Source organism: Mirounga angustirostris, unplaced genomic scaffold (assembly GCF_029215605.1).
Source record: "Mirounga angustirostris isolate CCGP_5_RB_7025 unplaced genomic scaffold, mMirAng1.0.hap1 SCAF_12, whole genome shotgun sequence".
Classification (NCBI taxonomy): Eukaryota; Metazoa; Chordata; class Mammalia; order Carnivora; family Phocidae; genus Mirounga; species Mirounga angustirostris.
This window is the reverse complement of record NW_026991720.1, coordinates 19,946,270-19,972,854: the sequence shown is the minus strand read 5'-3', so window position 1 is coordinate 19,972,854 and position 26,585 is coordinate 19,946,270. Positions and strand designations below refer to the sequence as shown.

Below are 26,585 nucleotides of genomic sequence, written 5' to 3'. Positions count from 1 at the left end.
GAGAAATCCATGAGTCAGCTTGCAGGTCCCAGGTGCGTCAGTTAGTATCAGTATTAAAGGTTCGGGCTTGTTAAGAGCATATCAGAAGCTGTCTTTGACAAATAAAATGTACTAACTTAACATTAGCAACATTACTTCTACCAAAGACCTTTAAAGAAAAGAATCACTGGCATGCCACTAGAAATTACACAGTTGGAGCTACAAGCAAGAAACAGAAGAAAGCCTCAAGCCACTAGGCTTTTATTTTTTTATTTTTTTTTTAAAGATTTTATTTATTTATTTGACAGAGAGAGAGAGACAGCGAGAGAGGGAACACAAGCAGGGGGAGTGGGAGAGGGAGAAGCAGGCTTCCCGCAGAGCAGGGAGCCCGATGCAGGGCTCGATCCCAGGACCCTGGGATCATGACCTGAGCCAAAGGCAGACGCTTAATGACTGAGCCACCCAGGTGCCCCAAGCCACTAGGCTTTTAAAGAAAACATGGGCTTTTAATAAATCCTGATTATGTTTTTTTCTACTAGTGTTGATGTTACTTTCCAGCTACACAGATAATACCAACCCTCCCATAAATATCAGAAATTTATAGTGTTAGAAATTTACACTAAGTGGTTTTATTATAACTACAGCAAATTAGACTGCAGAAAGGCATGCTGTGTAACTCAAACACTAGATTTAGTTGGGTCAGAAGGTCAACTCTAGGGAGTCTGTCAGCAGAAAGAATCAAGGTTTCCAACAATTTCTGTCAGAACAACCTACATCCAACTGTTAAGTCAGTTAAATGGTAGGCAATTATGTGACCTGCCAGAACTGATCATTTGCTTCAGGGTTTATCATTAGCTTTCTAAAGCACGTGAATTAGAGAAAACACATTGTCCTGTGAACATCGAATTATTCTGGAATGGGGGGGAGGGTCAAAGAAGAGTATGGCTGCGGTACATAAAAGTGATGGAAAGTGTTGCCTAAATCCCATCTCTGGCCTCACTTTCCCTTCTCAATCCGGTGGGCTCTACCAACTGGTAGAAGACTGAATGGAACTCGAAAGGTGGCTTTTTGTTTTAGCTTTCTGTTTGTTTTTTGCATTTCTAAACCAGGCTCTCTGCACAACTGCTTGCTGCTTACAGACCCTAAGCTGTTGGCCCCTTAACTTGTATCCTTCCTCTTTGCTGGCTTTGAGTATTAGCCAAGAAATATGGGGCAATGGCCTTCAGGACACAATTATCATAAAGGACAGAAGTTCAAAGCAACTGGAAAAAAATATTGTTTTAGTAAGAATCTTTGTCTTTCCTGCAAGTAAAGGAGTTACACACAAGGAGAATATGGGCTCTTCCCACAACCAGCTGGACGGAAGTTGATTACTAACTAACGGACCTGTTATGGCAATTTTTGACGATGACGACTAGTTTGGCTTATAAAGCTCTTCCGTCCTTATCCCTGCCCCACGATGCCGGGCTTGCTTTCTCCTGGTGCCCCAGTTAGCGGGGCCTGCGCACCCACCTGCTTGGCCTGACGGACACAGTGCATGTACTGGCTGGCCAGAGCGGAGCAGCCGAGGGTCTGCTGGGAATTCTGGCGGTAACACTGGAGAATTCTGGCCTGCAGATCAGCACAGACAGGACGAAACTCATACCGCCTACAAACAAAAACAGGAACCAGTGAGACAAACGGTCTTCAATCAGAGTGAAGATCAAGGCTAAAGATTATGTAAAACATAAGATATAAATGTTGCAAGTGTAGAAAAAAAGTTTCTAAAAATGATTTCTTTGAAATTAGTTCCAGTAATTGATACCAGCATGAGCCTCTCCGGACACTGTAACATTCCCAACCAAACCTATACCTAAATCAGGTGAATGGTGCCAATACTCTTCAGCCTAGTCAGCCAAATCAAAAACCTGAGAGCCTTAACTTCTCTCTTTCATGCCCACATCCAACAGGTTGCAAAGTTCGAGATAATGCAGTCTGGTCCTCCTTCTCTATATGCACTGCCATTACATTAATTCATAATCACTTTTATCCTGGAATCAGGCAAAGCCCTCTAAACTAATCTGTCTTTTAGTTTTTGCCTCTTTACTCCTGCCTTCCAGAAGGTTCTAACACTGAGACCGTATCTCTCCCTACTGCTTTCTAAACAAAATGCAAGGTGAACCAGGCAAGTCCTTCTGGATCAGGTTTCCACCTACTCTCCAGCCTTCATTCCCTACATTGCTTCAGCCTGATCAAACCACTTTCAGGGTTTGATCTGTACATGTCCCTTCATGTTTCTGCTCATGCTGCTCTCGATCTTGGACATGCCCTGTACCCAAACTCCCACCCATTCCTATATATCCAGAAAATAAGGACTCGACTTTCAATATTTGAGCTAAGTACTGAAGTGTAACCTTCTCTAGACAGCTTCACTAGCTCTCCATTGAGGGTGGAGTCTACTATTCTCTTTTTGGCGACCCCACTGACCCTGTATTAGCTTCTTCTACCACTTCTTTCACCTTCCACTTAACACTGACTACACCATAACCTGGTGTAATTTACTAGCCTACATCTACTAGGAGGCAAATCCCAAGAAGTAAAGACTGTTATAGAAGTCATGCAATAAACTACTGAGAATACAAATGGGTGGAGAAAAAACATTTATAAATTTTCTGGGCTAAAATTTTACTAATTATACTTACAAATCTCAGATTTTAGTTAAGATTTGCTTTCAGTGAATATGCACTACCAAACATAAGTGCCTCCAAAAATCTTAAAATATACACTTGAAAAATGATAATAAAATCAGCCAAATGAATTATACCAATGAAAAGGAAATATTCTTGTTAAGATGGTAGAGGAACTTGAATTATAAGGACTAAACATACACAGAAAAAATACATAATATTATCACTTTTAATCTAGGAATTCATATTTTTCAAATTAGTTTTATTTAGTACAAGAGGCTTCCAGTCTTTCATATCAGTTCTTTTTTTGCAATTTAAGTTTTTTATTTCTGTAGTAATCTTGAAATAGCATTATTTTATATTAAATGGGTTCTAAAAAAAAAAAAACCCTAGAGAATATAGGGGGAATATTTCTCATCAATAAGGAAACCCCTGGGTGATGACTTGTCTCATTACTTTTATCCAACCCACTAAGCTAATACATATTTTGCTTGTACAGAAAACTGAAATGCAAACCATGTTACTGGTCCCTGAGGGAATTTACTTCTTACTACCTTCTAAGGAAAGTAGACATACAGGGAAAAAAAAATAATAATAATCCCACAACTTTTACATTACATCACTTTTACTTTTTCATTGAACACTACCTTACTGCTCTGCCAAATACCTAAGAACAGAATTTATAACCAATCCCTGGAGTTTCCATTCTCTCTAAGATTTCAAAGTTCCTAATGTCTATGAATTTTTTTGGACATGGATTTCCCTAATTCCCTTCCATGAACATCAGCATCTAAAGGGAGTTAGCTATGCTTCGAAAAGCAGAAGCACAGACACCACAAACTTACTGATTATAGCAAGACACACATCTGAATAAATATTGAATAAAATATAATTAAGCATTACGTCAGCTGAACCCAGCAAATACATGACTAATGCCTAGGACTGTTCATGGGAAAACAGGGTTATGTTCTATCCTAGTGCTGAGGACCACGACTCTTCTACCATATCTTAGATTTAAAAGCAAAGGAAGGAGGATGGGGAAAGAAGACGAGAACAATCCCGACCTTCTCTTCAGCTCTTCCCCATTAACATTCAGGAAAAAGATTGTAAAGAATGAGCTTCCACATACTACACATCATAAAGAAGAGGGTGTTTCTTTTTTTCTTTAAAAAACTATTTGTGATGGAATAATTCATCCAATACTATGAACTCCTTAGAAAGAAGTAATTTAAGCTGTATATAAACATTTACTGGGTTGAGCTGTTAGTCATGTAAGTTAATGTCCATGAGTTATTTATGATTTGAAATGTGTCAAAATATACTTTTATCACCACAAATCAATACTGCTCACTTCCAGGGTCCTTGATTTCCTGTCTGCTGGTCTGGTCTATGTGTGTGTATACACAACACACACACACACACACACATCTGCTGAAATCCTTTTTGTATACATTTCAATGTGTATTGATGATTAGATAGCAGAAAAGGGGGGAACAGGGGTGGAAATCAGCATAATTGTCTCCCAGTTGCTGGAGTAGACTCTGGTACATTCTTCTTGGATTAATCTGTAAGGGCAAAGCTCTGCCTCTGTATTGATCTGCAATGCTTGTTATGCTACTCTAATGCACTGTTTTCACTCTGGGAAAATGCTAAATGAGATTACCGTCCACCATTAGAAGGCCATAAAACACAAGCCATGGCACCTTCCATTCAGGAAAAGGTTTAAAGGCATTTCCAATATGCATTATGGTAAGCCCTCCATATAGCCACTGAGTCAGCAATTGATTTCTATTGACTGCTTTCCTTCCTGCTGATGGAAAAAGCCACTACTAGGCAAAAATAACAGGAGGGCAGAATTTCAAGATACCTAAGAAGGAAAATTAAATCTTAGCTGCAAGAGACATTTAAACAATTTAATCTTTGCATGAAAATAAGATTTAAAAAGGCACTGGTGAATGAGAAATGTAAGACAAAGATGAAATACAAATCTGGAGAACTCGAAACAGTAATAGAGATAGAACAGTAATCCAAAAACATACTTGGCAAAAAGGAATTGGTGGAATAAAGTCGATACTTGAAAATATATATTGATGAAAAACAAGGAAAAAAAACCAGTTTTGGGGTCACTTGAAATGACTGGGATTTTGACCCACGTATCTCTACGCCCCTCTTCACTTTCCTTTTCCTTCCTGGACTCTACACTCTGTTCCCTTCCTCCTCCCCTCACTCCCACAAGCACCAGCAGCTGCCTTCGCCCTTCCTACTCCACCCCACAGTGGCAATGAGGACCAAGGGGGTTGATGACTGTATTCAGCGAGAGAACTGGAAAGCCAAAGACTTGAACAGAGAATAAAATCACTCCTGGTAAGGCATTCTGTAGCTGGTGAAACCATCTTTGCTAATGTTTAATGCTAAATATTCACTTAAAAGGCAGCTAAGAAAACAGATCCAAGTATTTTGCTCATTGCACTGACAGGGCCATTGTATAAACTCCGGGGAGAAAAAAACCCAGAAAAGAATACAGAAATACATTTGGGCTGTTTCTAATTTTTCAGTGCTTAAAATAACATGGAGATGGATATAAATTGTTACTGTTGTCTCTGATTCTTTCCTGGGGATAATTTCTTGTAAGTTGAATTAAGGGTCAAAGACAAATAAAAACATTTCGGTAAAACTGAAGCTGAGATAGGCAGTGTTCAGCTCTCCTCTTCAGACTCGGTGACACCCTGATACTCGGCCATCTGTTTTCGAGCTATCTGCAGGTTTCACTGCTGCTTCCCCCATCTTCATGTCTGAGAAACTTCTTTGATGTGGGTCTGAGCTTTATATTTTGAGGAAACTACTTACCCATCTTTTTAGTTCTGCTAATATAAATGGCAAGGATAATAAGGTAACTTCAGAGAAGGAAAGAAAATATGGAGGCAGCTCTCCTCATGCCAGTCTCCACCAGAAGGCTAAAGAAGTCATGTAATAACAATCAGCAGCCACAAATTCCTAACACTCTCGGGAACACAGAAATCATTCATTAGGAGTACAGGTGCACAAAAAAGGACCCTTTCCCTGTATCTGGACCAGTAAGTATAGAGTGGTGATGGTGGTGGGGGGGGGATGAGGGAGGGAAGTGGGGGGAGGAATAGAGGGGAAGAAGGGAAGAGAGGGAGAGGGAAGGAAGGAAGGGAGGCAGGGAAGGAATGGACGGGTAGATGGATAGATATGAGAATGGCTGGTGCTAAAATAATTCCGATTCTTTTAGCAGGTTGCGACAATGCATCCTTCATGGGATCTGGTGATCTCATAAAATGGTATCTACCACATTAAAAGCAGGCACCAAACACAGCCATGGAGTTAAATCTTTAGCTCTAATTCCTATGGCACAATGCAAAAACTCTTAATTTTATTCTGTATTAAACATTTCATTAGATGTTAAGCCCAGGAGTCAGGATTTCTGCTTTTATAATACAAAACTAAAGCTCTCAACCCCATTGCCAATAGTTAAAAATATGTAATAAACCACTCATCATTTATAATAAAGCTATCATAAAATGCAATATCAATGAAGAAAGTATTAATTCAAAGTATTATCTATTCAACTTTTTTCATTTTACCTTAAATTACAATATCCTAATAATAGTTTCCAGAATAAAATGTAAACAGCCTCTTTCTAACAATGCAAAATCTGAAAGACAACTCAATTACACTTAAAAGGCCAAACATCTCCAAAAGCTGCTTGCTTTCTTAGTTTCAACTTGTCTCCATATACACGTTGCTATAAAATCTGAAAAAATAAAGTGAAATAAAAGCAGAGGACTTTTTTTTTTTTGAAGATTTTATTTATTTATTTGAGAGAGAGAGAATGAGATACAGAGAGCATGAGAGGGAGGAGGGTCAGAGGGAGAAGCAGACTCCCTGCCGAGCAGGGAGCCCAATGCGGGACTCGATCCCGGGACTCCAGGACCATGACCTGAGCCGAAGGCAGTCGCTTAACCAACTGAGCCACCCAGGCGCCCCTAAAAGATTTTATTTATTTATTTGAGAGAGAGAGAATGAGAGAGAGCACATGAGAGGGAGGAGGGTCAGAGGGAGAAGCAGACTCCCTGCCGAGCAGGGAGCCCGATGCGGGACTTGATCCTGGGACTCCAGGATCATGACCTGAGCCGAAGGCAGTCGCTTAACCAACTGAGCCACCCAGGTGCCCCGCAGAGGACTTTTTTTTTAACATTTATTTTCTAAAATGATGAATGTGAGCTATGATGTTGTCTATCATCTCAACACAAAAAATGCCAAGAGGCCCTCCCCCGTATCAGAGGAGGGACCGCTGACCTTGAGGACACCCGGTCCAGCACTCAGTTCAACGAACCAATCAGGCTGGAGAGTCGATCGTCACCCACAATGAGTGCCGTTCCATTCAACTAGCAGATTCAACTGGGTGTTGTTAAAGAAAAACTCAGCTTTGGCTAGAGATACAACAGAGTTTATAGAATTCTATCCTCTACACCCAAGGCTTGAAACAGCAAGATCTATCTGAAAATATTTTAATATTTAATTTTTAATTTTAATGGTTGATTTTGGAGAAAGAGGTCAGTATCACAACTCAATAATCTGGATCCACAGGAGGAAGGTGACCTATCTGCAAGGAAGGGAGAGGAAAACATTGCCAGTCCTACAAGTATTAACATATCACGTAGAAGGCCTAATACCTGGAAAAATACACAGACAGGACCTCTGGTCACCCATCCGAGATAAAATGAATAATGCGGTGCTCTATATAACAGATTCACTGTTCTTAGACCAACAGGCCTCACACACCCCAAGCAGATGAACACCAACACACCAGAATATAAGGTGAGTGAAAAGCTTTCCAATTTTGCAATATATTTTCCTTCCTTATTCAGTAATATTGAGTGCTTGGAAATGATGGGGACATTAGGGTAAACATAGGAGGAGAGTGGGAACTTAACAGGTGACCAGGTGAAAGCTTGTGGGGGCTGGCTACTCTGCCTTCTCATGGGGCTCAGCGGACAATACTATATCTGACGTTATGGGACTCCCAGATGTCTGCATTGTCTTCCTGAGCAGACTGCTCTTACTCTACTCTTCAGAGAACCACATGACATCTTGCCAACTTCACCATACCCTGAGTGAGATTCTACTACATGGACTCACCCCACAAGCGTCTGGATTTAGAAAAATGGGGCCATCTTCTGCTGTATCTCCGAAGAATAAGGGCACAAACCATTTTTGTTTTATAAATATTTTCTTAAAATCTGGTAACCTAGAAAGACTAATGGCCACTTAATATTAGTAAAAAAAAAAAACTTTCCCAGAAAATTTCTCCAAGTAATAATGTCTTGGACAAGAAATAGTTATTTATTTGGTTGAAAAGATTTGTGAAGTGAGGCATCAGGTATGAGGCAGAGAAGAACAATCAGTTGGCTAATTTCAATTTTCTACCACATCATGGTACCCTTGACACATTTGGGCTATGTGCAGCAAGGCATACATCTCAAAAAGAGAGATAAAATATTTCTTACTTACATAAAAGGTATCTGGAATAAGAGGCAATAATTATACAGAGTTTAGGGACACAGAACATAAATGAGGCCAACATTAACTCAACCTGAAAGGACCCCAAATCAACTTCCAATCACACTTTCTTTGGAACAACCCAGGACTCATGAGATGTTGCTTTCTCAAACTCACACAATCTTCTCATTAGGCGAAATGCTTGAGCTAACATATTGCACTGAGTGAGCCTTAATTTAGACAAGTATAAGCCATCCTTCCCTTTCTCCCTTTCTTTCTTAACGATGCTTGGAATATTGTTATTGCTTAATAAATGCCAAGTAATAACGCTGTAATAAAAACAGGGACTAGTGGGTTAACAATGCAGCTCTTTGCTTTAGCAGTGCCTGAGACAACAGCAGTTTACACAAGAATCCTGACTAGAAACATCACCTCCTGCATCCACACAGTAGGAACAAAACAGAATCGCAGTTCATAGAAGCGGCCCTTGTTTATAAGAACTGTACTATCTGCAGAAGCATTCTCTGTCCCTTAAAAAACCTACAAGCCATGGAATGCAGAGATATCCAGGGCCAAATGTTAAATGTGAATCTCCAAGGGATACATCACTGTGTGAGCGAGACCAAGCCATCTTAATACACCAAATTATTTTTATTTGAAATATCTCAATAAGGCTTCAAGGTGAAGAAATGCATTATTATTAATAGTATAAGTACAACTAAAGAAAAGCATGGCATTTACTCTCACCTGATTTGGTAAAGTAACTGTTTAATTAAACTACTTACAAAATGTTAATCCTGCGCATACAATATGTGTATACCTATATATAATACATTGAACTTATGCCAACACAAGTTAATTTATTTTGTCCCCCAGACTTTATGAGTGATTTCTATTTCCCCTATCCTGTTACTTTGGAATGTTCACTAAAATTGGTCTAAGAATGGAAAATATGAGGGTTGGCTGGTTCATTCATTCTTTCATCCATTCTGTTATTCCAATAACAGATATTATTAAGCATTCATTAAATGCCATTCACTATGATAGGGTCTGAATAAGATATGATCTTTGCCTTCAGATAGCTCAAAGTCTAATGGGGGTGGGGAGAGACAAATTGCACATGTCTTATAATGAGATTGAGAGGTAATATAATTGTAAACATAGTGCTAAACAAACCCGGAGATCTGGTTTGGGATAGGACAGAAACGGAATATAGTGTTTTAGACAAGAGGACATCTATCACTAGTGAACAGGAAGCAAGAACTGGCCTTATGATTTTCTCGAAGCAACTTTAGAGCCTGCTGAAGATCTGTCCAGTGTATCTATACTAGAGAGACAGATTCAGAGATGGAGAGGAGAGACCTCCTTTGACCTTGGGGATATAAATACACCCATAACCTGGTGACTCCAAGCCTTCTGAACTCCTCTACTTCCCCCTAGAGAAAAGCTTGGTATTTGTGTTCGTGACACTTGCTGACTCAGGCTTGGTTTGGAAAGGTGGAATTAGCTGTACAGAGTTAGAGCTTATACATTCTGAGTCAAGTAGGAATCCACAAGGAAATAATCAGAAGCCAGAGCACAATTTTAGACCTACCAACAATAAACAAATGTTGAGAAAAGTTCCCATTTGCTGTCTTAGTAGGAGAGCTCTGGTGGTAACTCTCCATTGGTGCTAAAATGACTCTTCAGCCTTCATTGTTTTTCCTATTTGGGAATGACTTTTGTAATGACTCTATTGCTTTATTACTTGATATGGCCAAGGAGATTAAACTGGATAATTTGGTCCTGGATCAATGCCCAAATTTGGAGGTAGGAGGGAGACAGGAGGAACGGGGATAAGATGGGGAAGGTAGAAAGATACTGGGAAGCAAAAGAATATACCAGAATTATAGGGAAATCATGGAGGAGGAAGAAAGATTTCTGGGGCCAGATGAGTTTCAGTGGAGCAAAAGCAAAGGGTGTAGCTGAGCATTCCAACCAGCCCATGGGGAAGGACAATGCAAAGGGGAGGCTGTACATTCTAGACCATGCAAACAAACTGTGGCCTTTGTTTTCCAAGACAACTTTCACATTGCAATTTCTAGAAGGGGGATATTATACTACTTCTCTTCATCGCCCATTCTTCCCGCAGAAAGTCCTCAAGTTCAGAAGAGAAAGAACTGGCTATAGCCAGTGTGGCTGTCCCCAGTACAACCAAAAGGCAGGCACCAGTCCTGGCAATTTAGCAGGTTTTTTCTGACGGAGCATACGCGCAATGAATCCAAGACTCTCCAAGCAAATGTAATGAAACACTGAATACAACCTCCCAGAGATAATCCTTCCATATTTTGGAGAAATATATATTTCTTAGGCCTTATTATATCATTTTCATCAACGAGATCTAACTACTATAATAGCATAGAGTCACAGAATCTTCTAGTTGAGTAGTATGGTACCAGCAGTCTGCACAGAAATATGGTTGAGCGTACACATTCATGTTAAGCTCCTATTTTTAGACACTTAAAAATTTTTTAAAAAGAATTACCCTTTCGGATGGATTTCTTATGCTCTTCAGCTGAGGGGATGCTTGGGGGCGGGGCGGGGTGAGATGTATGGTGAAATCCCATTTGAGTCACCCGAGCATAAAAATACATCCCACTACCCCCACCTCTTCCCTGCTGTGATCACGTGTGAAAGAGTGCTTTTCCTACTAAGAGAAGTCAAGAATAGCTTCATTTTTAAAATTTCAAAACTGTCACAGAGCTCAGTGCGGACTGTGGCACACCCTAACACAACTAGGTGAAGAACAAATGTTAAGTCTGTAGTGACACAGTGTGCTGCATCACTTGAAGGGAGACTCCTTCCTCCACTGCACTGGGAAAGCAAGAGCCGACTCCCAGATACACCCAGGAAGGCATGTGGCTGGCTCTCTTAACTGTAAGAATTGCGAATGTATTTATTTTAGTGACAAGTGAAGGAAAGAAAAAATCACCCCTACTGATTTGCCCTCTAAGTGTCAGAGTGCCAGGAACGAGGAGGGGAGGGGGGAGTCGCAGGTGGGAAGCAGCTGGAGCTAAGCCCGTTGTTGGTTCTTGAAGGGCAGAGTGCGTAAGCATTGCCACTGGATGCGGGAAATCCCTGAATGGGATCACCAGGCCACACCGGCGGAGCTCCAAGAACACAGGGCAGCCAGGCAGGGAAAAGCCACATGGGCATCACCGTGCTGGCCACCGTGTACACACTGTGAAGGGGGTGCTAAAGGGTGTGTAGAAACAAAAGGAAGGAGAAAAACACACACTCGTTAAAGACACACGCTCGCAGAAGTCAAGCCCAAGGCAATGAGGGTGCCAAGGAAAGGTGCTATACTGTTCTGAGGAGGGAGTGGTCTTTCCCGGATGGGGGTAGTGTGGAAGTCCACGGAAAAGGAGATGGGATAATAGAAGACTCTTGAATGAAGGGTGGGACTGCAAGAGGTCATTTGCTGGGGGGTGTGTGAGCCCCAGTCCAGGCTCAGTGGAGCCAGGCTCCTTTAGGGGACTCAGGCTGGAGGCAGCGCTTGCAGAGGTGAGAGGCGATGCTGGAAAGGAAGGGGCTGGGACTGGGAGAGACTGCCTGTAACAGACAGCAGCTTAGAGTCTACTCTGCAGCTGATGGCAAGCCACCAGCCTTTCCAAATGAGGGGGTGAAGTTATAAAGGTGCCACTGTGAAAAGATGGATCTGTTCTGAATAGACCAGATAGACGGCAGAGGGACCTGCCTAGGCTGGGAGGCCAGCAGGGCACTCCCCAGGTACAGAAACAGGCCAGAAGGGCAGCCTTGGAAAGCAGGAATGGAAGGACGTGTTAGCAGACGGACACAGAGTTAAGAAGAGGAAAGACTGAACGACACACACATGGCTTAGGCCCGAGGATTTACAGAATGAAAGTGCTTAAGGATGCCAGGAACCCCAGGTGGACAGGGGTGGAGCTGGACCTGAGCGCGGGGGGTGGAGCTGGACCTGAGCGTGGGGCAGGGCTGCAAGCACAGAGAAATCCCTGAGCAAGACACTGGGGGCACTGGGACAGAACTGCAGCCTCCAGGGAGGGGGAGAGAAGCAGGGAAGGGAGTGGGGCGGCCCCAGAGCTGAGAGTACAGGGAAGAACCCATGCAACACACTGTCCCAGGCAGGGGAGCTGGGGAGGGCTGAGCCTCACGACAGAGGAGACTGTCAACAAGGCGGCTGATAAAAGCCATGGCATTTGATCCCTCGCCATTTGGAGAAACAATTTCAGGAACGAGCAGTAAGAGAAATGGAGGGAGCTACTTTAACGGGGTACAACTGGATGGGAAAAAGGGAAAAATATGAAAGGGGAAGATTACATCTGGCTGAAGATGTGGAGGTCGTAGATGAGATGAAAGAATTTCAGTAGGGTCTTAAAGAACGGGAAAGGCTTAGGCAGTTAAGGGAGGGGACGGAAAAGTAAAGGAAGTAAAGGCAGTGATGTCACTAATAAACTTTTTCTTCCAATGATTCCTGTGGAAATTTACGTAAGATCAGAAAGCCAAACACTTCCAACAGACACATTCTAGGAGAAAAGGAATTCCCATCAAGGGCAGTCATGAGTGAAGGTGTGCTCAGAAGTCAGGAAATCGGGAAGGCTGTGTGAAAAAAGGAGAGTTTTCAATAGTCCTTTAAGGGAAGGCAAGAAGGGCAGAATGGAGGGCCCGGTCCTTGCAGACGTGGTGCAATCACAAACACAGATTTCCTGGTTAAAGCAAGAAGTCCACTGTCAAGAATACAAAAAATGAGGTTGGCGAGGTGCAGGGGGAGAAGTCTGTCTGTCTGAGAAACCTCAATGGCTAGTGGAAGCACGTGACAGAAATGGAACTCTTGTGAGTACAGAAGAGGGATCCTCCTCCTAAAGGTGTCCCTAGGTGCTGGTGGCGGAAGAGCAGAGACAGCCCTGCAAACCCAGAGTGTGCCGACTGGCCAGGCACGCAGTGGTGTCTGGGAAGACCAAGCGATGCTTGATGCTAACGAGGGAACGGCCGGAGACCCTCCTGTACCCCCTCCCCCCACGCTGGATTTCCCACCACAGCTCTTCTTTTATATATAAAGTAAATGCATTGGAGGCAGGGATCGATGTGTGCATTTACCAATAGGTCTTGTCCTCACGCTCACACTGTGTCTCGTACGTTCATTTTGAGCCCCTTCTTGCTCTCCAAAATAGACATGCAGTGAAAGTAATGGTTGACTAATGGTTAACAGAAGATGGAGAAAGCCTGGCATAAAGTACATTTGAAAAAGAGGAGTTTATGGGTGTTAGTCAACAACAGTTACTTCTTCTCTGTAAGCTCATCATGTACTCAAGTTCGATTTAAAATCATGTAACATGCATATGCTAATATATGCACAGGATGTATCTGAAAAAGACACACAACTGGTAACGGGAGTTGCTTCAAAGAAGAGGACTTGGATAGGAAGTCATGGACTTAAGGAGGTGGTCTACTTTTGCATGTGACATTCAAATCTTCTATCACAGGCATATGTTGCTTATCAAGAAATAATTCATTTTAAAGATTACAATGCCATATTATCTACAGATACTGTATGCCCTGAAAAACTGCTAAAAGAAAGGTTGCTTTCCCTCAGGCTGCCTAAGCACCAAAACCCGTTTCTGTGAATCCGTAGCACTTAACAGCACCGAGACACCAGGTAAGAAATCCCACATGCCAACTCTACACAGAAACAAAAATGTGAACTGGGAAATAATTCACAATGCCTTCACACATGTCAGCCTTCAGCACAGCCCTTCTGGTTTAGTATCTCAGCAACCTTGTGAGAAAGAAGGACTGAGAAACCACCCGATTATTTTAAGTTATGGGGTAAGCCATTGGGAGTAAAATGTAACACGAGTGGAAAGCCTGGAAGCTGGCTCCATCCATGAAATCCTTGTCTATCAGGGAGGTTGGTCCCTTCCCTATGGTTTTCACTGCGCTTTCCCCACCTCCCTCCCTGTCTTAGTTGTGTGTGATCCCCAAAGCTCAGGTCTTTGCCCCTGTTGTTCTTCTGGGGTTCCAGATGGAGTTATCCTTCCCTCTTTGGGGGGTTTCCCATTGCTTTCTGTGTGATAGAATGGGTTTTCTAGTTGCTCTCCATCAGTTAGTAGCTGTGTGACCTTTGGCTTCTTTGGGCATCAGTTCTTTATAAAATACACAGATGGTAATCTTCCCTACCTGAAGCTAGGGACTAGATCTGGTGGCCCTCTTATATTCCTTCTAACTCAAAGACCTTTAGACTAAGCAATAACTGGATACGTCCAATTTATTTGATTTCCAGTTCCTTACCCAAACAAGATTTTCCTTCCATTTTTCACCAATAGCAATACCGTTAGCTTATCAGTAGGCATTACATTTTTGTTCTTTTGTGCTCTTAATACTTTATATTCCAGAAGTCACTGAGATTGTTAGTTCTTCCTTTGAAAAGTCTTTTCACTTTCAACCATTGCTCAGTTCGCCTTAACAGCACCCTAGGCTAAGCTAACAGTTTATGCACATACTACTATTACTATTACCCTCAGAATAGTCTCTCTGCCCTCCGCTGCCTCCTCTTCAAGCTCATCAACGTCAATTCTACCAGCTGCATACCCTGTAAAATGCCAACCTTTCGTAGGAGGCAATCAGTATTCTTACTTCTCCCTCTTCACCTCCAGTAACTAATTTTACTTTTGAAATATTTCTCATATCCTTTGCCTCCTCAACAAGCTACTATTTGTGGTGTTGGGAGAAAAAGAACCCACTAAAACTTCTACTAAACCACTATTTATACCTATTCTGGCTTCAATGTGAAGGACAGATGGTGATGTATCCAAGGTTGTTTTCAAACACAATCTAAACAGCTAAAGAGCACAACTACACATATTCCTAATGTCCACTTCCCAAGCCATGTTATAAAATTATACAATCATACTCTGAATTTATTTTATTTTTCACTGTGGGTAAGGGCACTACCTACACCACAGTGATAAGTTTCCACAGGAACTAAATCCACTTCAAAGGGTTGGAGCATAGAGGCTTACAAGAAATGCTCAAACATGACTTTGTACACAGTGCCTTGCATCTCTGAAACTCAGTATTATAAATATTAACCTCTTAATTCCCTGGAAGTCCCAGAAATGAGGGGGGGAAAAAGTCTCTTTGTATTTGGGAAATGGATGTTTAATGTAACTGGTAGGGAAAAGAAAGAACTTAGAAGGTAAGTTGCTGATAATCCATTTCATCTCTAGCATTAAGCACAACTAATCACATGATTGACCAAGTTTTAGAAGAAAAGTACATTATGAATTCAAGTAACTAATATTTCCCTATTTAATACCCCATAAATGAGGGCTACACCTTCAAGCATTTTATAGCTAATGAAAGTGGAAAGTTTATATGGGATGTATAATCACATTGAACTACACGCACGCCTATGAAACATCAACAACACAATTACTCCTTAATTTAAAAATTCTAACATGTTTCTTTTTTTGGTTCTGATTAACCAAAGTATTCAGTACTGATGCCATAAGAAGGCATTAAATTCTAACACATCATATAACCTCAACCCCTTGTGTTACATAAATGGATTTAAGCATTTTTCAGAGGCCAGGCAAGATTTAGCAAATTGGCTTAACATTCTAGGCTGCTGCTGAGACTGAAATTAACAAGACCAACCATGAAGTACAGAAAACAACAGCCTGCTATACAAATTCTCCAAATGATTATGATGAGCCTCATACATGAGTATTTCAGAGGTGGAATCTCAATGATTCCTATATAAAGGGATAATGATGTATTACTGCAGGACTAAACAATGCATTTCTCAATTCATGTCCTGGATTGGATTCACCATGCTGAGCTCCATTAGTTTTACATCTCCCTAAGGGTTCCAATTCAGCAGTATTAATCTAAGCCATTACACACAGCCCCAATCTATGAACGTCTGCCTTATGAATGTCCCTTAATACAGCTCTCCAGTTGAGTGTTTCTGGGGAAAAATCACATAAACCAGGGAAACTTGAATCATTATAAATTCATAAGCAGACACTAAATTCTGCCTGCCATACTTTTATACTTCTGTGATAAATTTACTCTCACCCCATTTACAATGATCATTTTATCCCATCTTCAACCTTCCCCTCCCCCCCCCCCCAAATCTCACCCCTTTCCTTCCTCTTTCACGCTTGGCCATTTGTCTATGTTATGCTGGAGAAAAACAGAAACCAAGAGAGAACTCCTTTATCTTCCCACTATAAACACTGGATCTGCACCTTTTCTAGTGTTACTTTGGAGGAAGAGTCCCTTCTTTTTTTTTTTTTTAATTATGTTATGTTAATCACCATACATCATTAGTTTTTGATGTAGTATTCCATGATTCACTGTTTGCATATAACACCCAGTGCTCCACTCAGTACGTGCCCTCTTTAATACCCATCATCAGGCTAACCCATCCCAGAGTCCCTTCTTTTGTAAAAAGAAAGGCAATTCCTACACATGGATTCCATTCTTACCTTCCCCTACCCTACTTTCTAGTGGGATTTCTTCCTCCGTCTTCAATCTCTTTCTTGACTACATCATTGTCACTAGCATTCCAATAGTCTCTCCAACAGGACTTTCTGTGATGATGGGAATGTCCTATACCTATGCAGTCCAGCACTGTGGTGACAGCCACATGGTGCTACTGAGCACCTGATAGGTGACCAAGGCAAAGGGAATGCATTTTAAATTTTACTTAATTTTAATAAATTTATATCTAAACAATTTAAATCTAAACAATGACATATCGGTGAAAGCACAGCTCTGAGAAATACTATGCTTACAACAACCACCTCGCCTGCCCTACTTTCCATCCATGCGCTTTTATTCACACCAAAGTGGCCAAATCCACTGATTTTTTGTACACATCATCTAGGAACAATCAGCACGTTGTTCCCACTATTTCAGATTGTTGTAAAGATTAGTAAGGTGACGTTTAAGCTCTCAATGCAATGCCTGGCACAGAGTAAGCTTTTAATGAATACGAATATTATTATTAATATTGTATTGTCTAATAAACTTCAGTACGTTATTCTGGGAACTTATTAGTTATCACCTTATGTCCAAAGCTAAACGAAGCTCCACTTTCAAACAACCAACTTAAAAATCAAGTTCTAGAATCTAATCCATGTGAGAGCTGCTGACTGTTCATACAACGTGAAGGTGCCCACAAAGTGTTCAGGTGGTGGCAAAATAAGGCTCCTGCATGTATTTTGATAAAGGGACTAAAAAGCTGCACTCATGTTAAAATCAAACTTCCAGCATGGGGTATACAATTAACATAAACCTATGTATCTTTTCTTTTCTCAACAAAGTTCTCACGGGGAGCAACAGTCGTCCCTTTGAATAAACGGAATTGTATTTGAAGTAATTACTCTTGGCACAGAGTTGCCCACTGCTGGTGGCAGGGCTGCTACCTGTGACTAGGCAGGGAGGGGAACTCAGTGGAATTGGTGGCAAACTGCTTTAATTAGCTTTCATAGTAGCAAAAGCCTGTCTAAAACAAGTTGGGCATTTCAAGAATAATCGACAACACACAGCTGAAGTTCCATTACCATTAAACCAGTATTCAAACAGGCCAGGAACTGGTTTTCAGCCTCTTTCAGTGAGTTTCCGTATCTTTAGTGTCATAAATGTCATTTTGTAAAGTCAAGTCGGCAGTCCTCAGCAGGAAGCCTAGAAGTGCCAGTGTTAATTAAAAATGTTGGGTAACATTTTTCAGTTTATTCATGCTGTGAGATCTGGTCCCCCACCCCACCCTCAAAAACTTTAACCACCAAAGGACACTGAGGAGCAGGGAGAAATAGGAGAGTACTATGATTTCATTTCCAAATGGTCTGAAATCGACAGACAGTGACCCTAACAGTGTTGGAGCGCAGTCCACAAGCTGGGGATGGGGAAAAGGACGGCTGGGACGGTTCTCTTCTCTCTAATATGGGATGCAAAGAAAACCCAGATCAGAAATTAGAAGTGGTCTTCCCTGCACCTGAACGAGCAGCCCTTGTGAAGGACAGACGAGAGACCCAGGGATCCCTACACACACACACACACACACACACAAACAGAACAGCACAACAGATATCTGTGGATTGATTCCTGCTCAGAAATTAGTTGCACATGACTAACTTATGATGTAAAAAGCTTATAAAATTTAGAGTTTTGCCATCTCTCTCTCTATATATATAATTTCATATCATGCTAAGAAGTATATAATGGCTGTGGCTATACAGCATGTCATGAAGGAGAAATTTTAGACTTTTCTGCCTAATCTGATCAATGTAAGCTGTCAAAAACTGCCTGATTGTGGCCGGCAACTTCAGCTGGAGTTAGGACTGAAGAATCTTGAAAGAGGAAGGTCTTAAGTACTGCTCAGGATTATAACTTCAGTTTCAGGTCTGAATAGCTGGTGTGGTTATTCAAAGGGAATAAATTAATTAGATAATTTACCACAATCACACAGTGAAATAAAGCGCTAAGGTTTTGTGAAAACTTTTTTTTGGTTTTGTTTTCTAAGTAGGCTCCACGCCCAATGCAGGGCTTGAACTCATGACCCTAAGATCAAGATCTGAGCTGAGATCAAGAGTCAGACGCTTAACTGACTGGCCACCCAGGAGCCCCTGAAAACTTTTCAACACAATGATAAATCAAGTATAATATTAACTTCTACCAAATACCATAAATTTTTACCACTTTGCGATCTCTGATATTAGCTATAATGCCAATATTTAGACTGAAGGAAGAATCACTTAACAGATGGAGCCTTACTACTCTCAGTATTTAGGAAAGAGGTCATTTGATTCAAGTCTTATTTCCCTACTTGAAAACTAAGGCTTCGGCCCAGGAGACACTATTTCAGAAATGTACTGAAGGTTAATATCTTTGCATGTATTACAAATGCTAATCAAAGTGGAATGTTAATATATTCTCCTCTTCACTACAAAGAAAATGTTAGATATGACTGCACATGAAGGACATTTTACCAACAGTTGTTTCTTTCCTGCTTATTTCTTAGGTCCCTGCAAATGCCAGGAATAGTTTCAGTGGTGCTCAGGTAGCTGACGTGAGGCAAAAGAAATGGGCTCTCCTACGACGAGCCACACCAGGACAAGAGGTAACAAAATAGAGTCTTGGTTTGTGGTATTTCATTTCACTAAACCTGCTGGTAGGAGGAAAGGTGAAAAGAGAACAGAGGGGAAAAAAGGTTTTTTTGAGAAAAGATATTAGAATTGTAGCCTTTCTTGCTCCCTCCCCATTCTCCTCCTTCCTATTTCTGGTTTAGGCACTGTCAGTCAGGGAGTAAAGAGATTCTTATATATGCTTCTAAAGCCGGGCAGCAAATATCAAGGAAACATGCCAACTCTCTCACTGCTCATGCCAATGCTGGACGTCACTCATCAATCATGACAGTCCAGGCGGAGCCTCGTCATAGCCTCAGAACCCTTCTCAACAACATACTGCGGGGAGGTCACTATAATCAGCTGGAGTTTGTGCCTGAAACCAAATTTATTTGTGTTCCTTTGCTCTAAAGTTTGCCCCGGTGTTCTAGCTTTAGCACGGGGTCTGACCCTCTTGGTTCTGCACTCTCCTAGGTCCTGCAGTGAAGGCTGAGTAGTCTGTGATGTCGAAATTCACAAGAGGCCTAGCTTTCTTCCAGTGAGCCCTTTGCCGTACAAAAGCCCAGGCTTCTGAAAGTAAGCAAGAGACCAGATAATACCCCTTCCTGACTCATTCCACATCCCTCTAAAATGTGAGCAAAACCAAGAAAAATCATCTGAGCTTAGTCTATTTCTTTCCTTCCTGGAGAAAAAGAGTAGGGCCCTATTAATGTTCAAGCTGGATCTTAACTGTGGTTGTTTTTAAAGCTGATAGGAGGTTCAGATTCAGCATTTAAACTTTTTAAAGTATGCGTTTAAAATAAAGTTTCATGACAATCACTAGATCACCTGCATGAGCATTTTAGGAGTACCTTCCCCATACATTAACATACTCGTCCATTTGGCTTCCAATATTATTGCTCCCTCTTCTCCAGGAAGCCGTTAATTACACCATCTCGCATCCAACCTTCCCAGTTTGACTCCCTCCACCTCGGAGAGCAGGACTTCCTGGGCATGGTCTTCCTGCCAGCCGCTGTGGGCCAAATGTGATTCTCCCCAGCCGCTGCTGTGCTTGGGGCTTTATGACAGGGGCCTGCCTGATCACTCTGGGCCATTCCAGGGACGGAAGCCTTCCAGGCAACAAGAAGCTATTAAATGCAACCTGCCTGGGCCAGGCCCGTGTTCTGTTCCCAAGGATAACTCATATATGCTTCTGCCTCTGTTCTCTCATTCCATAGCTTAAGACAGGATCGTCTCCCACACTTGCACAAAGGATCTCTCTGGATAAACAAGTCAAAAGAAGATCAGCAAATGGCAAAACCTTGCCAGAAGTTCATTCGATAAATGGCACACAAAGGCCTCAAAAATAATTTATCAAAATGGAGGCAGTAGGTTCCAATAACTAGGAACGTGGCTGCCTGAAATATGGACAGAGGCCAGAAGAGACACAGTGCATCTCTGTCTATACGTGGGAACTGAAGGAAACGTGGTCATTTCTCCTGTGCATGTGTTTGTCCCTAGTCCCCCACAGCTGCTGGCTCTAAAGAAAATGCTAGTGCAGGAGACGGCCATATAAAGGGCAGCACTTATCTGCTTTAGAGAGAATTGAAAAGATTTACATATTTTTTCTGGGGTCCCAAGCTTTTTTTTTGGCATTATCCATAATGTATTTGTCCATGGGATAAACAGAGACGCCTTCCCCCACAATTATATTTGCTTAAAAGAAAACACAGCTGCCTTTCTTGCATATTAAGACGCAACTGGAACTAGAAAGACCAAACAAAGATTTCAAAGGGAAGGAAAATTTTTACAGCATAAAAGACACTCCACCATACCAAAGTGCACTGAAACTAAAAAACCGAGGCAGAGTAATGACTATTCTCCTTGGGGACAAAGTCCTATTGAGCAAGAAGCTATAGGTGCCATTTTCCAGAAGAGCCACCTGCTACTACTTGGAGCTGTTGCTGATATTCAGGAGCCAGAATTTCAGAGTCCTTCCCTCTGTGGTGTTTGTGTGGGAGAGTATGCACGCACGTGCGCCCTGAGGCAAAACCAATAGGTAATTACTCAATGCTGTCACTGTGGGATAACTGAACCATCAAGTCGACTACTTAATGATCCCCTCTTAGACGACCAGCATCACACTGCACGCTCCTGTTAAGAGGAAACCTTTGGAGAAACATGCTAATCCAAGAGAAAGCAAGGAAGATACTGTATTGCTAAGAGGGCCCACCCCATCCAAAGAACAGAATGTAGGAAGAAGATAATGAGCCTAATTAGTCAGTCATTACTTGCTATACTTACAACTGCATCTAATAACACTGCTACCACAGTGCTGTTTTATGTGATATCTTCTTCATGTAGCAACCTTTTCATAAATCAAAGCAAAAGCCACACCAATTTCTTTTATCTCCCCAGTTTTATGGAGAAATAATTGACACACATCACCGTGTAAGTTTAAGGCATATGGCATGACGGTTTGATTCCCATATGTTGTGAAATGATGACCACGAGAGCTTGGGCAAACACCCACCTCCTCATACAGACGCAACAAGAGGAAAGAAGGAAAGAAGGGGCAAATATTTTCTCCTTGTGATGAGGACTCTTAGGCTCTACCCTCTTAACAACTTTAACTGTGTATCATACAGCAGTGTCAGCTCTAGTCATTATATTGTATTTATTTATCTGGTAACTTGGAAATCTGTACCTTTGTCCACCTTCCTCTGGTTTCCCCTACCCCTGCTAACCGCAGGTCTCATCTCTTTTTTCTATAAATTTGCAGGGTTTTCTTGGATTCCACATATACGTGAGATCATTCAATTTTTGTCTTTCTCTGACTTATCTCCCTTAGCATAATGCTGTCAGGGTCCATCCATGTTGCCACAAATGGTAGGACTTCCTCTTTTTATGGCTGAATTATATATATTTATATACACATACACACATATCACAACTTCTTTATACATTCATCCATCAGTGGACACTTAGGCTGTTTCCATGTTGTTTCCTTTGAAATATTCCCAGAAGTGGAACTGCTGGATCATATGGTTGTTCTATTTTTAATTTTTCAAGGAACCTCCATACTGCAGTGACTGCACCATTTTACAATTACCCCAGGGTGCACAAGGGTTCCCTTTCCTCCACATCCTCACCAGCATTTGTAACCTCCTGTCTTTTTGGTGATGGCCATTCTAACAGGCCTGAGGTGATATTTCAATGTGGTTTCAACCTGCATGTCCCTGATGATGCTGAGCCTTGTCTAGCTTCTTTGAAGAAATGTAGAATCAGGTCCTTTGCCAATTTTTTAATTGGGTTATTTGCTTTTTTGCTATTGAGTGTATGAGTTCTTTATATATTTTGGATATTAATCCCTTATTAGAAGATAGATGGTTTGCAAATATTTTTTTCCCATTCCATGGATTGTCTTCTCACTTTGTTGGTGGTTTCTTTTGCTGTGCAGAAGCTTTTTAGTTTGATAGAGGTCCACTTGTTTTTTATTTTGTTGCTTGTTCTTTAGGTATATCTAAAAAAAAAAGTTATTATCAAAACCTCTGTCAAAGAGATTTGGTCCTATGTTTTCTTCTAGGATTCTCATACATTTAAGTCTTTAATCAATTCGAGTTAATTTTTCTGAGTGGCATAAGATATGGGTCTAGTTTCATTCTTTTACATGTGAATATTCCATTATCCCAGCACCATTTATTAAAGAGACTGTCTTTTCTTCACTGGGTATTCTGGGCTCTCTTATCAAATATTAGTTGACCGTATACGATGTGTTTTATTTCTGGGCTACTGATTCTGTTCCATTGGTCTATTTGTCTGTTTTTATGCTAGTATCATACTGTTTTGATGCCAGTTTCTTATACAGCCTGCCTGACAATAAAAGTTAACACTGAACCTTAGCTGTTACATATCTTAGTAAACGTGGCAAGACTGCTCCACGTTACAGTGGGGCTGCCAGTAATGCCTTCAAAGTAGCAACCCACTAGGATCAATGGGACTTGACCATTGGTACAGTTCTAATTGAGCCAGAAAAAGAAACAGCCCTCTTAGCCTTCTCTTAAAGCATATAGTTTTCTCCTCTATGTCTTGGTTCCACCAGTGCCTTGATCAGAAAATGCCTATAATCAAGTTTAATAAAGATTTGTATATAGCAGACAATAAGAGACCTCATGGGGAAAGCAAGTTGGCTTTCATAAGATAACTTCTTACGAAGTATGTAATTGGCTTTCTTGGTAGAGAGCTACCTGACTTGAAGATGTCATGTTTCCAAGTTCAACTAGAAAATGTTAATGAGACACACTTTAGTAATGGAAAATATATAAATCTATCTTCATTCACAGAGGTGAAAAATAGTCCTCAAAAATAGCAAATGTCAGGCGCCTGGGTGGCTCAGTTGGTTAAGCGACTGCCTTCGGCTCAGGTCATAATCCCACGGTCCTGGGATCAAGTCCCGCATCGGGCTCCCTGCTCTGCGGGGAGCCTGCTTCTCCCTCTCCCACTCCCCCTGCTTGTGTTCCCTCTCTCGCTGTGTCTCTATCTGTCAAAAAAAAAAAAAAAAAAAAAAAGCAAATGTCAGGAAGTTTTTCGAATATCTTCTTTAACAAAAATTCACACTGTACAGAAATCTGAACGGAAGGAATTTCCAATTAACGACAAACTTTAAACTAATAAATAATACTCCACTGTATGTTGAATCTTGCTATAATCTTAACTACCCTATTGATACTGTCAAGAGGAATGCTTGCCTTCTCTCCGGCACGTATTGGAGATGTACTCTGGCAATTAGCTAGTGTCCAACAAAAATCAGCCCTGAATTAACAGCCTGTACTAAAGAACACCAACAACTAGAGGAAGCAAACCATTAAGCTAGACAGAGAGATGTCACATAGCCACAGTCCCCTAATTTACTGAAGGAACTTATTTCAGCATGTATTTACTAAGTGCAGTACCTGTGCTAGGTGCTGGGGGAGATCTATAAGTGGAATAAAACACGATTCCTGCCCTCAAGAAGGTTTCATTTCAACTGGGAATGAGATTCGCACACTGTTACTCGACAGTACAACCTTGATAATGGACCCTCTAAACTCCCAAGAGTCTGTAATTCTTACTCAGCTTTTTACACAAGGGCTTCCTTTAATGTAAATTCAAGGTCCCTTCTCGAGTAGAAGGGTAGAAGCTGAAAAGCAGGAAGTTTTGTAAGCGCTTAAATCAATTTAGTAAATAACAACGTTGACATTAACTGAACACCTGTCAAGAGCACCACTGCTATAAAGGTGGCTAAGACACACAGCTCATGCGCTAAGGGGTTCCTGTTTTAGAAGGGAGACAGGGGCCCAGGCAACTACGATGCAAACTGGACTGTAACAAGGGGTTGAGTTACCCAAACACAGGAGGAGCAATTAATTGTGCTCTTTTCTGGGAGGTGGAGGGGGAAAGGCAGTGTCAAGGAAGACTTCAGAGACACTAACCTGTAAGACAGGTCTTGACAGTGGAGTTTACCAGCAGGAGACGGTGAAGGTGTGCTGTGTTAGGGGCAGGTGTGAACAAACCTGCAGGAGCACAAAGGCACGTTCTCTCTTTAATGAGGAACTCCAAGGTCCATGGAAGATGAAAAGATGAGGTTGAGGTCATGTCAAAGGTTATGTTTATATTGTGCTTTAATGTTGTAAGTTTTGGGTGTTTGTCCCAACTTCTATATAATGGTTTATTAGATACGGTCAATTATTCAGCTTTAAAGCACAAACTTATCTCACCTTTGATCATAAGGATCAGACTAATGAATGACTATGTTGAGATTGCAAGGCAAGCTGCTAAAAAAAAAAAAAACCTGTTATCAGTTGCCACTACTTATTACTGCAAATCAGGATTATTTCAATGCTATGCAACCTAATAAAAATTTGGGTGCTGAGGCCGATATAAGCCTGCAGCCACCACCCTTAGCAATTACTTTCAAATGTTGTGTTCATGAAAATAAGTGTCTTTGTTTTCTCGATAATTAGAAAAGATTGTAAATAAGCTTAAAACTACATTTTTAAAAATAGTATTATCATTTGTAAGTGTTATGACTGCACCCGAGATTTCATTTTAAAATTGAATCCCACTCACTGCTCAACATCCCCCAACCCTGGAAAAAAGTTTGAATGCTACCAAGGGACAAGGGGGAGAGAGAGCAATTCTTTCCAAGGTTTCTGTATTCCCAGTTCACTCTCTACACGGATCTACATTTTTTTCACAGAAACAAAATTATACCCATGATTAGATTAGCTTTTAAAATCCAGAACGTAGGGTGCCTGGGTGGTTCAGTTGGTTAAGCAACTGCCTTCGGCTCAGGTCATGATCCTGGAGTCCCGGGATCGAGTCCCGCATCGGACTCCCTGCTCAGCAGGGAGTCTGCTTCTCCTTCTGATCCTCCCCCTCTCATGCTCTGTCTCCCATTCTCTCTCTCAGATAAATAAATAAAATCTTTAAAAATAAATAAATAAAATCCAGAATGTAGTTTAAACACATGAGCATGAGCAAATGCATTATTTCCTTTTTTCCTTTTTGCTTCTTTCTTTTCCCACATCCCCCAACCTCCAGTCTTTTCATTCTTAACTGCAAATATACAGGGATTAAATAGGCTTTTGAGGACTAACCTAGACACTTAACCACAAATTAAGTCCTTCTCATTTCTAGGAAAAATTATGGTCCAAATGCCAAGCAAGTGACTTCAGAAGAAACTTTAGGGAGAATTCTGTTCATTCATTATAGACTACCACCCTGTAATTGCCCGCAATCTCAAATTAATATAAATATCCTAAAGGAAAGACAAGTTATTAGATGAAAACTATACTATAAGCAATAGCAACATTTATCCAAGCACAGCCTCCCATAGGCATTTCTAACTAAATTATGTACATCCTGGCATGTTAAAATATAATTATTATTTTGGGTAGTGTTGTTAACTGCTGGTTAATGATCTGACACAAAACATATGTCCTTAAACACATGTTTTTAGAGGCATGGTATATTCTCAATTGCAAATTTATATGTCCAGGGATTATCACCAAGGGAAACATATATTGAATTATATGATGGATATCAATTTAAAAACACATAAAATTCACTCAACAGAAACTTGAACTATTGATGACTATACTAATTAGCTAAATACTAACAGCTTGGGTGTGCCAAAAACAAGAATGGTCTTCATTTAATTCCTATACAGCATCTCTGTGATTATCATCTTTCACAGATGTAGAAATATAATGGAGGTGGGGAAGGAAGAGAGAACTTGACAGAAAAA

At 41.1% G+C, this 26,585-nt stretch overlaps 1 protein-coding gene across 5 annotated transcripts in view; it reads right to left on the bottom strand.

The window, feature by feature from the left end:
• CHCHD3 (coiled-coil-helix-coiled-coil-helix domain containing 3) overlaps positions 1-26,585 on the bottom strand; it is a 274,616-nt gene that overhangs the window by 9,920 nt on the left and 238,111 nt on the right. For 3 of the 5 annotated variants that reach the window (XM_045864249.3, XM_045864248.3, XM_045864247.3), the window contains exon 7: positions 1,492-1,627. In XM_045864249.3, the coding sequence (XP_045720205.1) occupies positions 1,492-1,627 (136 nt within the window). Of the gene's footprint in view, positions 1-1,491; positions 22,821-24,768; positions 24,850-26,585 lie in introns of those variants that run through there. The other 2 variants (XR_010406367.1, XR_010406368.1) reach the window with 2 other exon arrangements.